The sequence below is a fragment of the Uloborus diversus genome, chromosome 9, assembly GCF_026930045.1.
Source record: "Uloborus diversus isolate 005 chromosome 9, Udiv.v.3.1, whole genome shotgun sequence".
Taxonomy (NCBI): domain Eukaryota; kingdom Metazoa; phylum Arthropoda; class Arachnida; order Araneae; family Uloboridae; genus Uloborus; species Uloborus diversus.
This window is the reverse complement of record NC_072739.1, coordinates 56,307,332-56,323,263: the sequence shown is the minus strand read 5'-3', so window position 1 is coordinate 56,323,263 and position 15,932 is coordinate 56,307,332. Positions and strand designations below refer to the sequence as shown.

Below are 15,932 nucleotides of genomic sequence, written 5' to 3'. Positions count from 1 at the left end.
CCTGTGGACAAAAGTGGAAAATGCGACTTTTTTTCCAATCGGTTTATCTTATTTATCCTTTTATAGTGACCTTAGTGAAATGGCATTTGAGCTATTAATCCGATACCATAAAAATAAAGGATAGAAATCATGTTTGAACAAGTGGCCGATCGCATTTCTCTATAAGTGAAACAAGTTTAATTTAGTGCGTGTTCTTTTTTCGTGTTGAGGACACATCGGTAATTTTCATAAATTTTACTATGTGTATATTCCATTTAGTATGTAAGGCATCAAATAAGGTGACTAAGATCCATTTTTTTCGATAATATCTTTGTGAATAAAACGTTTTCGTTAATATCTTTAATAAATATGGTTTTGAAAAGAAAAAAAAAAACTTCAAATCAATATTTTTCAATTTCGACCCAAAACATTCTGAGGTTTTGAAATATTTTGATTTAACAACTATCATACATCATAAATATACAAATATTTCCTGCTTTAAACTGCTTTGAAAAATTCTGGGTGATTTTCAAAAAACCTCACATTTTCCAATCTCATTTTTTTTAAATAAAAATGCTGAAAAAAATCTAAAAAAAATTATACTTACTCTTTGTTAAGAACTTATTAAGAGAAAAATAGAGGAAATTCACTTTAACCATGCTACACCCTCAAAAAAAGGGGTCAAGTTTTTAAACACCAGGAGAGTGATAAACACCACCAGGAGGGTTACAAAAGGAATTTCTTCACACGTTATCAAAAATGTAACTATATTAGTGAAGAAGTAGCTGAAGCCTAAATAAAAAAGTATGATTATTTCATGACAAAACAAAATTTATGTTAAACCTCTCTCAACGGACACTCCTAATTTCTTCGAATCCAAGTCCCTCTATAAGGGTTTTTTTTTTTTTTCCATATTAGGAGAGAGCGGGGCTAGAAGTTCCGTTTTTTAAACAAGTTCAAAATTTGTTAGGAAAATTTAGTTCTAGAATTATTATTCTGAGATTAAAATAGAGTAATACGTGCCCCTATGATGTAACAACAGTTTTTTGTGTAGTATTTTGTAAGTTTTTTTTATAATTAATTTTATAGTACCGAAAGTCAAGAAGGAACAACTTGCCCCTTCTTGGGGCTAGTTGTTCCGCGGGTAGGTTAAGTTGTTCCGATATTAACATGATGATGTTTAACGACGATGATTTCGAGATGAACATCGTATCGAGACGAGTAATTCGTTAAAGGTATAATTTGTGATTAAAAAAAATGTTGATTAAAAACAAATAAGCAATATTGTCCGAATAATCAAATATACATTTTTTTTAAACTTAAAACAAACTGAACGTAGTTTACATTTTAACAATGATACCTTGTGTTTGAAGGTTTAATGATTACCTTTTAAGTACAAATACACATATTAAGGCATAGTTAATAATTATAGTGACATTATATTATATTAACATAGTAAAATATAGTAAGAATAGAATAATGAAGTAAAATTAAATGAAATGCTTGACATCTTCTGTAGCTAATAAGCTATGATAACTAGTTCATTCGGCAATCATAACAGAAAACCATCTTTAACAGAAAACCATCTTTGACTATAAAGGATACGATACTTCGCACACGATCCATAAAAGAGGTTAGTGCAAATGGTAACAGTAAACTCCTGATTACTCGCGGATGAATATTGTAATTGTGGATTTGTTTATTGATTGTTTATTTAGTTATTTATTTAATTTTGTGTTTATAAATTACTGAATTTTGAAAATACTCATTTTAACTTAACACGTGCAAGATCTATTTTTAGACATTCCATTTCTTTTCCTCCCTCTCTTTCCCGAAGATATCAAACTCTCCTCGGTCACCGAAATCTGACTAGTTGAAACCTGATTTTTACACCTATACTCTACATGCCTGTAAACGAGTGACCGAGCCAGTTTTGCTAGAAAAAATTCTCCTGCTTTAAACGTTTTTGGCGTAACCTAAGTTGATTTGATTTGATCGATTTGTTTGCAGGATTTTCTATGTTCGTTTGCAGTAATGAGCGATTCCTTTTTGCATTAACGTACCTTTTCTACATAGTACAGTTGTCACTTTTAGTGTTACTAGTTTAAGCGTTTGCCTCTAGTATTGTTTGAATGCATGTCAGTGTTCTTGATTTTCTTTTGCTCTTGTATGTTCTAGTATTGTTTTTTCTACCTAGTGTGCAACATCAACAAATATCCTCAAACTCCATATAACCACGGCACCCTATTACGCGGACAACCAGATGTTTATTGTACATGCATGATATTCTATCTACCATTTTCATCGATTGTTGCAACTAGCTTTCTCTGGATTACGAAAAGGAACTTTACTTGCGTTTTTAGTTTACATCTTCAATAATGAAAGTCCTATGCAAATTTGGCCAGGCGAAACTCACAAAGGAGAAGCTACAGTCTCTGGCTAATGACGGCTAAACAGATAAAGCCCAGACAGATCCACTTGTGTAGGATATGATCTGTTTAATGAGACATCTGCCTTGTCTGAGCAATACTGAACTGTTTTATCTCTTTGACTACTATTTCAAATCACCGCTAGGTGGTAACAGCTCTAGTACAACAAATTTTACAAATTTCATATTTTCATATTAAGATATGAAAGATATTTTGATTCATATTTAGAGCTTCAAAAATGTCATGTTTTTTCTGTCTATAATAGAACGACCAAATATTTTCGGTGAATCACTGGTGAGAGTCGACATTCACCGGTTTCTATGTTTCACGGTGATGAATATATACATATAATATTGTGTTTTTGTTTATTGCACTGCTGAGAGATAAATAGGGGCAATAAGTTCCCTGGGGCTAGTTGTTTCTCGAAACAACTTGCCCCACAAAGAAGGAACAACTAGTCCCACAAGCACATGTCCTTGAAAACTTAAAATATAGGCAAGATAACGAAACGTAAATCGTTTCAGCGTAGTATTTTAGGATGCGCAATCGATATTTGTATAAAAACACCAAATAACTAAACATTATCATTTAAAGTTCATGAAAAAGACCAAAACGTTCAAAAGCGAAAATATTTACAAAAGTAGTTCAGTGATGCACGTGCTCAGCTTTCAATATACCGGAATTCACTGGCCTCGCCTAATATGGCTGCCATCGATGCGCTGCAACATTCCATTTCACCAAGTACTTACAAAATACAATTATCTTTTTTCTTTATTGTGCAAATGCAATTTCAAAGGGAACAACTTACCCATGAAACTTTTAGTCCTGCCCTCCCTTACTCAGAAATTTTACTTTTATTTTATATATATTTATAGAAATAAATTGGAATACATAGGTATAACTAGTTATGGTTCCACAAATTTAGTTACGGTCTTGTTAAAAACTAGTAATGGTCATGCTAGCTAAATTCAGCTTTTTCCAGGAAATCTATATAAATAACACGAAGAATATGTGTGTAGTTATGTATGTTTATAATGTTCCCTATACAAATCTACAATTTACTCCGGATCTCGACTAAATTTGGTAGGGAGGTACTTAGGCACCCGAGAAGGAACGTAGGGAGCCGTATTTCAATTTCAGGAACCGAACACAGCGTTTTTCTTCAATATGAGGGCGAAAAACGCTCGCAAAAATAGGAATGAAATATCCATAGAAACCTCTGATTTTTCTGCATCAGACAAAACTTGTTCCAAGATAATTAGAACGTGAACTGTTTTTTACTAATTTCATGTTAAAATGTAGGTCAAGAAAATCAGGAAAAATTCCTAAAGTTTACGATGATATAATCAAGTTGTGCTAACCAAAGCTTTTTGTGGCACAACTTGATTATTTTTTCAGTTATTTTGTTTTTTTCAGTTATTTTGTTCCTCATAACTATACATAGGATTACATCATACAACTTACCTTTTAAATTATTAATATTTGATTAAAAAATAAATAAATAAATAAATATATTTCTTTTAATAATATTTGATCAAAAAAAAAAAATATGTACATACTTTACTTTTTTATTTTTTTTTTACAAACTGATGTGGCTGGAGCAATATTTTTTAAATTTATACATTTCTTTATTTTGAATAGGAATGCACATATATATAATGTTGCATCGATTTTCATAAGTCAATACTTTTCCCCTTTCGAATAGTGTTTTTAGATAACCTTATATTTCTTATAATGAATAAGGACCGTGGATTAAATGACTACTAATAATTTAAAAAAAAAATTTTAATAAAAAAATGGTTCTAAATTTTCCTAACTGACCACAGGCTGTTCCATAATATTTTTAAATTTTCATGTATAGTTAACATTTTGTAATTTTATTAACATTAATATGCTTTATTTAGTGGTACCCGCACGGCTTTGCACGTAATAGAAAATTAAAAGGTCTTTTGGTTCGCTTGTATATTTACAAATAATGTATGGTGGATTTTTTCGCTAATTGGGCTTGTGCCCATGTTATGGTTCCACGTAATGATAATTTCGTAATTTACTCGTCCATCTTATGATAATTTTGCTCTGGAAAATGTTCTTAAAATTGGATTAGAAAAATAACCAAATCGAATTTTCGAAAAATCGCTTCGATTCGGGGGTGTGAACCACACCCCATGCTACAAACTAACTTTGTGCCAAATATCATGAAAATCGGCCGAACGGTCTAGGCGCTATGCGCGTCACAGAGTTCCTGACAGACAGAGAGACTTTCAGCTTTATTATTAGTAAAGAGTTTTGAAAAATTAGAGAAGAGGAGGAAAATCGTCTTTCAGAAATAAACTGTTAATTATTTCTAAAGTTTAAAAAAAAAGGAAAAAGAAGAGAAAAAAAAAGTCACGAAGGAATTAGTAGCATTAATAATAATCATTAATCGGCGGTACATAAACAGCTGATTAATTGGTAATCGGCCAAATTGTTTATCGGTGCATCGTTGCATTCCTATAATATATATTACAAAATCTCGTCAAGAACGACTTTGTTCACTTCGACCGTAAGAGCGTTGCACTGTGCGACGGGGGGCGCACAAAGTGGCCGAAATGCTTTTACCTATCTTCCGCCTGTGTTTTTCTTCGATACTGGCCACAGCTGACAGCAAGAATAAAGCTGAAAAAACACTTTCTTGCTATTATTAAAGGGTCTCGTATGGGGGAGAGGGGGGGGGGGGGGGGTTGGCACTGTTTTAAGTCAACATTATTTTTTTTTTTTTTTGGAGTCAAAATTTTAATTTCTTTACTTTTATTTGTTTATTTTCCGATTTAGCAATGTGAGGCTGAATTTGGTGCCCCTTGAACGTGGCGCGCGCCCGCTTACAGCGGGCCTGACAGCACTTTCTAATTTTACCAGGCCGGTTCCAAGAGCATTTTAGCGAATATAGCAGAAGCTAAGGCAGAATTGCAAGCAAATACTGAATAGCTTATTTGTCTGCTATTATTGCAACGCAACAGTATCCAGAGACTACAGTTTGTTGTCGTTTGGGACTCAGTCATCCTGGTAGGGTGCTAACAGAACTCTAGGCGAAAACACCTAATAAATGAGATGAGTATTTCACAAAAAATGAACAGAGAAAAGCCTGCATTCATGCAAGCTGCAAAAATTCATGAAACTTTTCTGCAAATATACTTGTTTTTCACAAGAATCTAGTGGAAACACCTTCAATCCCAGAACGTTACCTGAAATAATGCGTGACATTTCAGAATTTTGTTGCAGTGGTTTTTTTAATTTGAAAACAAGTCCAATAAGTAAAAGTTTAACTCGATACGTTGTTTTCTTCTGTTTGGCACTTTCTAGGGAAAAGAGACGAGTGGGCTTAGATTTTTGAAGCGGACTATAGTTGGGGCAAACCTAACCTGGATGCCCCGTAATGCTGCGATAAGGACCAGCGTAGCCTTCGCAATGCTACCAGGTTAGGTTCGCTCCAACATGCATTACGAGATCCAGTGCCTAATCACTTGTTAATTGGGACGTGGTTGAAGTTTTATAAAATGAGGGCCGCTTACACACGCTTTCCTTTTTCTATACATTGAGCACCTAAGTATTCAGCCAAAAACTATTTGAAGACTTTCTAGTAGGTTATCGGGATAAAGGGATCCAGAACCCCGCCGGTCTTAACATGTCAATATGCTGACAAATGTAATTGAGGGTTCAATGTACTTCGTAGGTGAAATAAATATTACGTAGAAAAAATGAAGACTTGGTGGAAGGTTGTTACAAAAACGTTTATTGTGCATTTCTAGATATACAAATGTGAACAAATGATACATAAAACATAGATGTGTAAATGGAGTTATGAATTTTCAGCGTCAATTTTCAATAAATTAATGACAAAGAAAGCAGGATTAAATACAATAGATATACATTTCTAACGCTGGACTCAACAGAACACATTTAACACTTTGAAAGATATACTACATCGGCTGATTGAGTTCATAATCATTCCGGAAAATTAAACCAACTTATTTTACGACTTATGATAATGTTTTCAAAAACATCATGAAATCGGCACTGATTCTACAGCAAATATAAATACGTGATATGGCTTGAAAATATTTTGTTAATTACATTCACTCTTGCATTCCTAAGTTAGAGGAACTATAACCGTAGAAACAACTTTGAAAATGGTAATTGTAACCCCAAATTATGTACATTTTGAATTTAAATGCTATTATTTTCCAGTTTTCTGAACCTTACGTTTTATAACTAACACTTTTAGCACATTTCTTTTTAACAAAATAAACAAGTAAATAAATAAAAATTAAAAAAAATACACAAATAAAAATAAAATAAATAAATAAGTAAAATTAAATAGCATTTTCTAACTGCTTATTTTGAGGACTTATAGACTTTTTTTTTTTTCGATTTGCCACTTTAAATTAAGTACGACTTACAATTGTTATGCTGTACATAAAAAAGGAAATTAACAATGCTTTTGTTTCAGAGTTACTGAGACCACATGGTAGTTTTGACCAATCCGGTCATGTTTCAAGTCACCAGAAAAATACCAGTGACGTCACAACTACAACCTGACCAGCCGCCCGGTGTAACTGGTGAACTGTTGCTGAACGCAGCTTTTGTTTCTATAGTTTCTTTCAAAGATTCAAATTTGAAAAAAACTGATTTCTCATATTTTAGCATGCTGTTTCGAGTAAAGTAGTATTATATCATCAGAAAAGTGACAAAATAATTTTTAAAAATGTCATTCTGTTGAGCCAGACGTTAAACAAAAATACTAATATATATACAAGAGTAAAACACTTAAAAACACAATAGTTTTGAAATTAATGCATAACAGAACAGGACACTGACAGAGGATTAATCATTAACATTAAGAGTTTAAAATCAGTCGTAGTTAAATCATTTGGAATTGGAAGAAAAAAAAAAAAACATACAAAAGGTTTTTTTTTAATGGCATTAAAAAGTTCCTAAATTTTCAACTACTCACGGAAATGCATTTAATTCGTCGCCTATTTCTTGCCATTATCGAAATGTTTTTGAAATTTTGATGAGTATATTTGACGATTTCGTCAAATTTAGTTTAAAATTGGAGAGAAAGCATACGCGACCAAAAGGAGACATTAGAAATTTGATCCCCATTAGATATTCCGTAACACGCTTTGTCGCAATACGCAAAAATTAATCAAAGCGCATGGAAATAAACTAAAAAAAGTTGAAATAAATATAAATTATTATAAACAGTGAGCAAAAATCTGATGCACATAACCAGACACAAAAATTAATCCAACGTTCTTTAAAACAAATTTTGCAATGGAAATGGCTTTTGTGTGTTGGAGTAACAAGGAACGGAGTGACACTCTCGAACAAGTCACTGATCTGAACGAGGACTAAAATAATAATTTTTTTTTCCGCATTACACTGAAGGAAGAATTCCTTTTAATTCCGAAGAAACAAGTAATGCCATTTTCATAGACAACAACATTGGACTAGTTTATGTGTACAGTTGGCACAAAGAAGAACCTGTACAATAACAAAGCAGCTTAAAAATTAATTTTGAAAGGTGACATCTTTTTCTCGCGGGGGTTTGTGAAAGTTAAATTTATTTATTTATTTAGACATGTTAATCACATTTTAATTGTTTCGTCAATCACATTTATAACATTTAATTCAAAGATTTATCTACGTACAGAAAATGTCACAGCATGATGCGATATTAAGTTCGAAACTTTTTGTTTTTGAAACGGAAAGGTTCTTTAATATGAAGGATAAAGTTTCAACTGTGTTCATTACCAGTATCTTAAAGGAATGAAAGGCAGTGGACATACAAATTCAGTTTTAAAATAAAGAGAGAACTAATTACATGAATTGTGTTTCAAATCAAAGCATATGCAGCCAGGAACAAAAATGTTTCACACAAAAATATTTTTGCAATTATAATATTAAAAATAAAGTAGTAACTTTGAACAATTACAAATTTTCTCTAATCAATAGGAAGCATTTATTATTAAAGCTGTCAAACCTTTTGGTTCATAAATCAAAAACAGTGATTCCTAGAACACCCTTGATCCTACCCTCCAACTGTTACGTGATTTCTGTAGTTGCTACGGAAATTAGTCAAATTCAAATTCAAAACAAATAAATGTTTAAAATATTTAAGAAATATTGACACTAAAATGATTTAAAATTTTATGGTATCATTTGTAAAAGATTCTTCATTTTACATTTTATTTTCTGTCGTGTTTACGTTATGTCGGTCATAACACGGTGAAAGTCCAACGAGTGACTGGGTGTTCAATGTTGGAGAGTTTTTTTTGTAGATGAAAGTAACTATTAACCATATATTTATCGAGGACTAACATAGAAGTTATCAAACATTTTTCAGTAAGTACTTATTTTATGAAAAGCATAAAAACTATCATGGGAGGAAGAAGTTCAAATTTTTGTCTCATTGGTATTGTCCAATCTGTATTGTTTTGATTTAGCAAAACGGGGGAAAAAATTAAACAAAAATAAAGAAAGAAACAACGCTTAAAAGCAAAATTTCTAATCTTGACGTAGTTGATCGTGATTACGCAAAGCTACAGTCCATCTTGAAATCCTTTATGGAACGTACAAACAATATTAATACACTTCCAAATGATTCGAAACTTTGCAGTGGGAAATAATATAACAGCGTCAAATAATAGGAAATTTTATACATTTAATTTCAAATGACTAAAAGCAACACAAGTTTTTTTTTTTTAAATTCGGCTAATGATATTAAACAGGGCGACATTACATCAAAATTCAGTTCAAATACTTTTATCCAATTTAAGTTCATGGTAATGACAAATATACAGACTTAGAAATATTCTTGAACACACTCAAAATGAAAAGTAGTTAAACTTCTGTCAAATTTCTTCAAACGTGGTATTTTTGCATGAAAAGTTTTCGAATTACACAACCAATTAAATTATAAAATAAGGTGCAATAAATCAGGATTTGTCATCATCGATCAGTATTACAATAAATATAGCTACTGTATACAAAAAATACTAATAAAGTCTGTTGGGCTGTTTCCGAAATTTTATAAGTACTTTTTTTCTGAAAAAGCATGCTCAAAAACATAGGATTTAACCTTTTTTAAAAAATAATTTCAAAGTTTAATATTTTTTAACAACAATTTTAATCGACGCCCAGATTCAATTTTATTTTTTACGCTCTGCACATGACATCACAAGTGATGAAATGCCATTCACTGATGCCCTTTGGCGCGGAGCGCAATATTTAATTTGTTTCTTTACAGATCGCCGATGGAGTAGTGCGCCAAAGTACATCACTTATGACGTCATAAAGACCAACCTTTTTTTCCTCCAAAATCAGACATTAAAAATAAATAAATAAATAAATAAAAAATAACTGTTGGGAAAACAAAAGTTTTTTTCTGGCCCCATGCTATTTTTTTTTTTTTTTTTGCTTATTCTTTTAATTTCAGAGACTAAAAATAGTACTTATGACTGAAAGAAACACCCCCATTATGAACTAGATGAGGCGAAAAGCAATTTGAATTAGAACTGATTTTCATTTTGTTCTTGAGTCCACACTTTCAAACTGTATATAAATAAACTGAAGACCACAGTTGATTTAGAAATGTTTGAACAATAACAGTTTTTACGATTAAAAACCTGCAATGTCACTTTCTTGCATAGCAGTAGAACACCAAGCGCATATGAGATGCCATCCTAAGTCATCAGTCACCTTGAAACGTATCTTCATTAGTAAAAAAGAAACAACATCAATTCTTTAAAAATGCAAACAGCCAGCTTTCTTCTTTCACGTTAAAACTATGAGAACATGTAATCCACAACACAAGAACACAGCAACATTTTCCTAAATTTCTAAGTTCCAGCGTTCTTTTAGGCCGGTTGGAAAAGAGTTCGTTTCTAAAAAAAGGGGGGAGGGGGAACGAGGAGAACAACCCGCAAATAATTCCTAACAAGTTTAGTTTTCATTTTATATAGAGATGGAGGGTTGATTACTGTTGTCGCCATATTTTGCCCCACTCACATCCACACGCTTAACAAATATTTAGCTGCTAACACACAACAGTGTCCTGCACTGAAACTTTGTCTTTTACATCTGAAATTAAAAGAAAAAAAAAAGAGATTATTGCACCATTTTTTTTTTCTAAGACGGTAAATCGGACAGTAAGTTTCCCACAACAATTGAAAAGAAACAAACAATAATTCCCTGGAAAGATTTATTGCACAAGATACACCAATATTTCATCTACTTCTCAACCTCACAACCATAGGCATTGTATTTGTCTAACCGTGGATAAGTTTTTGATTCCATTATCATCTCATATTACATTCCAGGCGCCCCCCCCCCCAGTACCTACCACTATCTGTGGTTTAATCAGTTGGATGGGGCCCTGAAGACAGCTCTGATTTTTTGCTCCAGACCAGAAGCCGACCGAGTAAACCAGAAGATTGGTCCAGCACCCCCAGAGGTATTGATTCAATCGGAGGACTTTGTGACCATGACATATTAAAGTGTCCCAGTTAGAGATGAGTTCGGGCTCATTTTTGAGAGCCCGAGCCCGAAAATTTGTAACCGAGCCGAGTGATATTGTCTCGGACCGAAATCCAAGCCCGCTCCGAACCGAAGGAAACTTTCTTATACGAGCCTTCTACAGTCTGACATGATCTCTCTGTTAATGAAAAATGTTACGTCAAATGTTCTTCATTAACAGAGAGAAGTTTCTAAATTTTCTTAAAATGCTCCACTTCAAATGCATTACTGTATGACATATTGCAATAGTAATCGCAAAAAAAAAAAAAAAAAAAAAAAAACTGTAATTTGAATTTCGAAACTTTGAATTCAAATTATGTTTTTCGCAATCACGAGTTGCGACAAGACTCTACTGGTTAGAGTTATTGTTTCTAGAAATGGCTCCCCCGCCCAAGCATGTCCCTCCTCCTGGGTGCTTACGTGTATATAGTTGTGTGCGTGTGTGTAGGCTTACGTGTGTGCACGTAGGCGTGTGTATGTGTGTAAAGGCGTGCGCTCGTAGGCGACTGTGTATGAGCATGCGTGTGTAGGACATGGACGCCACCGCCCAGCAAAAGTGGATTCCGGGGGACAGTGCTCAGGACCAGCCGCGCCGCCGCCGCCGGTGGACGGTGGTGCTGCAGGCCTGGTCCAAGCTGAAAAAGGAACCGGAACATCAAGGACTGTCAAGTGAGAACAATAAGCAATTGTGATTGCTCAAAAAAAAACACTATAAATAAGCGTTAATTAATTTATATATTTGGTTTTTTTTCGGGTGGGGGGGGGGGGGTAAATTTGACATTGATTGAATTGATTTAAATGTTCCTTTCATTTTCTCACAGTAGGAAAATGTTTATTTGCTTTGAATTTGTATGGAGATTGGCGATTGAATATCTGTGCTTGAGCATGAACCTATTTTCGGTTCTAGAGCCCGAGCCCGCTTTGGGCCCGGGCTGAGCCCGTCTCTTCTCTAGTCCCAGTCATCATTAACGAACAAGGAATGGTCATCGACCGACTGGCATCGAACCCCTTCGGTTACGCGTCCGACGTCTTACCGAACAGGCCACCACCCCGGGCCCTTCCATTATCATAGATGTTCGCCGACAAAATGAAACGAATATGTCAGAGTTGTTCGCCCGCTTTTAGCAAATTCCTCATTTGTCAGCAGCGGAAGTTTCATTGGGAGGTGGTTTATTATCTGCTCCAGTGCTTCTCAACCTTTTTTACTTTGCGGCACACTTAAGAAATTTCTAGATCAACGGGGCACATTAAACTTAATTTCGCAATGGTAATATAGAAATGTTCTTATCATTCACTGGTAGAAAGACGGGGGGGGGGGCTTTTTTCATATGAATAATACAATTATAACTAACTTAGTGCATTTAAATTTATTTAGAAAGTAGAAATACAGTAAAATCCCTCTAATGCGGACACTAACGGGACAATTTTTTTTGTTCGCAATAGAGGGGTGTCCAGTGGACAGGGGTTTAATAATGTTATTTGCCTTGGAATCGGGAAATTAAAAACTGTCCGCATAAGAGGAGTGTCCACATTTAAGGGGTGTCCGTTAGGATGGGTTTTACTGCATTTGGAATGTATTGAAGGTGATGATAAACAACAAAATTACCTATATCAGATTTCACAGAAAATTATACTTGATATATGTTTCAAAGCATTTCTGTCAAACATGTCATTAAAGTGCACGCTGCAGTTAAACAATTAATCAAAAAATGTCTCAAGAAAAAAGCAAGCAAGAAATTAAAACCAAGCACCTAACTTCCGTTTGACACTAATGAGACACTTGAGCTTGCCTTGAGGAGCAAAGCCGTTTGTAGTTTGGCTCTATGCTGGAAAGAGCTACACGAAGTTCTTGAGCAGGTTCTTTAGAGATGATCTCTTGCTGTTTTTTTTTTATAAGTGTGAGCTGTGAGGGTTGAGAAGATGAGTTGGCAAAGATATGTAGTTGAAAATGGTAGCAGCACATCAATAGCAAGACAAGAGATGATGAGATACTCATTTTTAACCAGCAACCAAAATTCGTCCAGAAGCACTTCGCTCAGCTTAAGTTTAAAAGTACGGTCGCTCTTGAGGTCCATAAATTCTTCTCGCGCCTTCAAAGAAAGGTCTTTAACTGAGACATCCGCAGATGAAGAGAATGGAACGCGAATCCAGTCATACTGTTCCATGTTAATATTCTTGAAATAGTGCTTAAACTTGTCCTGAAGTATGACTTAATGTTCTGCCACCACATTCAACAGCTTTTCTTCCATGTCATTTCGTTTACATACCATGTTGACGGTCCGTTTGAACATATCCAATGAGCCATGATCTACTTCTTCTCTCCACAGCTGAATTTTTGATTTGAACCCGTTTATAGCTTGTCCATACATGTAACCCAAATTCTCTTCTTGTCCTTGAATTTTCCGATTCAATTCGTCAAGGTGTTCAAAAATGTCAGCCATGTAAGTTAGTTTTCCCAGACAATATTTATCTTGCAACAAACTGACGTACTGCAGTTCGTTTTTTAAAATCAAAAACTCTCGTACCTTGTCCCTCAATTCGAAAATTCTCGATAGTACCTTACCACATGAAAGCCAGCGAATCTGTGTGAAGAAGTAAGAAGTGGTGATTTGCCTTCAGTTCTTCACAAAGTATACGTGAAGAATTAAGCAGCCTCGATTTTAATGGAATTCACGATTTTCACAACTTCAGCCAAAGCTGACTTCAGGTCATCTGGTAAGTTTTTTGCCACGAGAGCTTCACGATGGAGGAAACAGTGTATGGTTTTAATTTCTACTTTGCTAAGTCTCAGAACCGAGCTTTGAGAAACTACAATAAAATGAAATTAGTGTCGGAACTGGAAAAGAGGGAAACAGAAAAGTTAAAGCTGGGGCTAAAATTCTGGGCGGGAGGGTACGATCCCTGCCTGTGGGAGGGGGCGATACTCCCATTACGAAAGATTTAGAAAAAATTCAGTATAATTAGTTTATTTTGTGGAAATTAGAATCCGTTTTCAAAAACTGAAAGTAATAGGATCACAAGAAGTTTAAAAGAGGTGGGGCAGCAAATCCCGCCTCTTCCCTTGTCGGGTATGTCTTATTACACATGATCGACAGAGTAAATTGAGAAGTTACAGAACCATACAAACACTATTCGGTCGTATCTTTAACATAAAATACGTCAAGGTTCTTTCTTTTTATATAACTACGAAAATACCGCGGCACACCGGGTTCCTTGTCGCGGCGCACCAGTGTGCCGCGGCACACCGGTTGCGGAGCCCTGATCTACTCTATAGTAGCGAGCTTGCTACCAGCGACTTCCACCTATTCTTGCACCTGAAGAAATTTCTATAAATTCGCCCATTGACAATGACTACATGCTCGCTTCTTTCCGGTGGCAGACTTCTATGATAATGGATTATAAAAACGTACCCCATGGTATGACAAGTATATTGCAATTCCCGTGAGTCTTATGCAGATAGTAGCTAAAATATTGCTTTATATTTTGCAAGAAATCTTTCTAAGTAATTTGGCTATTCTTTTTTTTTTTTTTAGTGACGTCGGGAAACTTACTTTCCGGATGACATGATGTTCAAGATATATCGGCATACATAATACAGTAGATTTCCGATTAACCAGGAACGGATTGCGGATTGTCCGAGACGCCCCCATCTTCCCGAATATCCCCCCCCCCTTCCTGAGAGATCCTCCAAAAGGAGGGGAGTACTCTTATGGAACGCGGGGAGGAGAGGGGAGGGGGGAGCTTTGTGTAGCATATCTAGAGAAAAATTAAAATTTATCACAATTTAAAAATATTTTTCTTGTTCAACTCTTCAAATCAAAATTTCCATGACTGATTGTACGGCAAATTCGCTTATCCGGGCCGAGGCATTTCCCGACCATCCCGGTTAATCGGAAATCTACTACAATATAACAATAATAAGATTAATAATAATACTACAATAGCGTACTACTAATTGCGTTATAATACTACTAATAGCGTACAGCTTAGAAATAGAAATATCTTAATATATTACATGCATTGAACTACATTGTTGGTAACGTCAGCAAAATTATATTTAACGAATTTGGTTTTGCTAATTGATAACAAAAATGTCCCGTCTGAAAATAGACAAGTCTAGTTTCCCATCTGCCAACATCAGTTTTTTAATCAACATATTTTCAATCATTGTATTTCAAAACAGATCACCAGCTTCCGTAAGAAATAAAGTGATAGATTATGCAAACCTGAATAACAAAAGCTTTAACCATAGGGACAAAAAGAAATGTATGCTACGTACTTTCTTCTTGACGTTCGTGGCAGTGTTTCACCGTTCTAAGTCCTTGATGAGGCTACGCCGCTGGAACAGGTGTGGTAGGTGGTGTTATAACAACCTGTATGAGAAAAGTAGCAAATAATCAGAATCATAACATTTCTATGACAGCAGAAAAAATAAAACAGTGTATTTATTACGTTGTGCATAGGTTTTTCTTCTACATAGATTACCTCTTTTTTACCTCGCTAAATGCTCTGCATTTAGCGATGGAAGAAAAGCGATTGGTTGGGAGAAGGTTAACTGTAACGAGCTGTTCGGTTTTTGCTTGCAGTGTTAAAAAGATTAAATGAATAGTGATAATGAAATAATAGTACTCACCATAAAAAAATATTAAAGTTAAAAACTTAAGGAAACATACAAGTGTAAATTAACAACGATGCACATTGCATGGGCATTTCAAAGATCCAGCACATGCTACTGTGACAAGAGTCTTAGTCTGTTACATCAGAGTCTAGACTTGAAATATAACACTGCAAAAAATATTCAGGAATGTTCCTGGAAAATAATAGGCAGCTAGTGAGCCTATAAAGTCTGCCAGGAATACATTCAGCAAAAGAAGAGGAAAGTTACTTGCTAAACCTTCTTTAAATTAACCTAAAACCTTTTTGAAGAATTCAGAAAACTTTACAATAAACACGAGTCATGTCTCTAGA

At 34.5% G+C, this 15,932-nt stretch overlaps 2 protein-coding genes across 2 annotated transcripts in view; both read right to left on the bottom strand.

The window, feature by feature from the left end:
- Window positions 1–14,614, bottom strand: part of LOC129230229 (tRNA (guanine(10)-N2)-methyltransferase homolog) — a 46,529-nt gene extending 31,915 nt beyond the window's left edge. The window contains exon 1 of the mRNA XM_054864630.1: window positions 14,516–14,614. Within this exon, the coding sequence (XP_054720605.1) occupies window positions 14,516–14,614 (99 nt within the window). The remainder of the gene's footprint in view (window positions 1–14,515) is intronic.
- Window positions 14,615–15,295: 681 nt separating this feature from the next.
- The window catches only part of LOC129230228 (collagen alpha chain CG42342-like), a 196,401-nt gene continuing 195,764 nt past the window's right edge, over window positions 15,296–15,932 (bottom strand). The window contains exon 19 of the mRNA XM_054864629.1: window positions 15,296–15,337. Within this exon, the coding sequence (XP_054720604.1) occupies window positions 15,296–15,337 (42 nt within the window). The remainder of the gene's footprint in view (window positions 15,338–15,932) is intronic.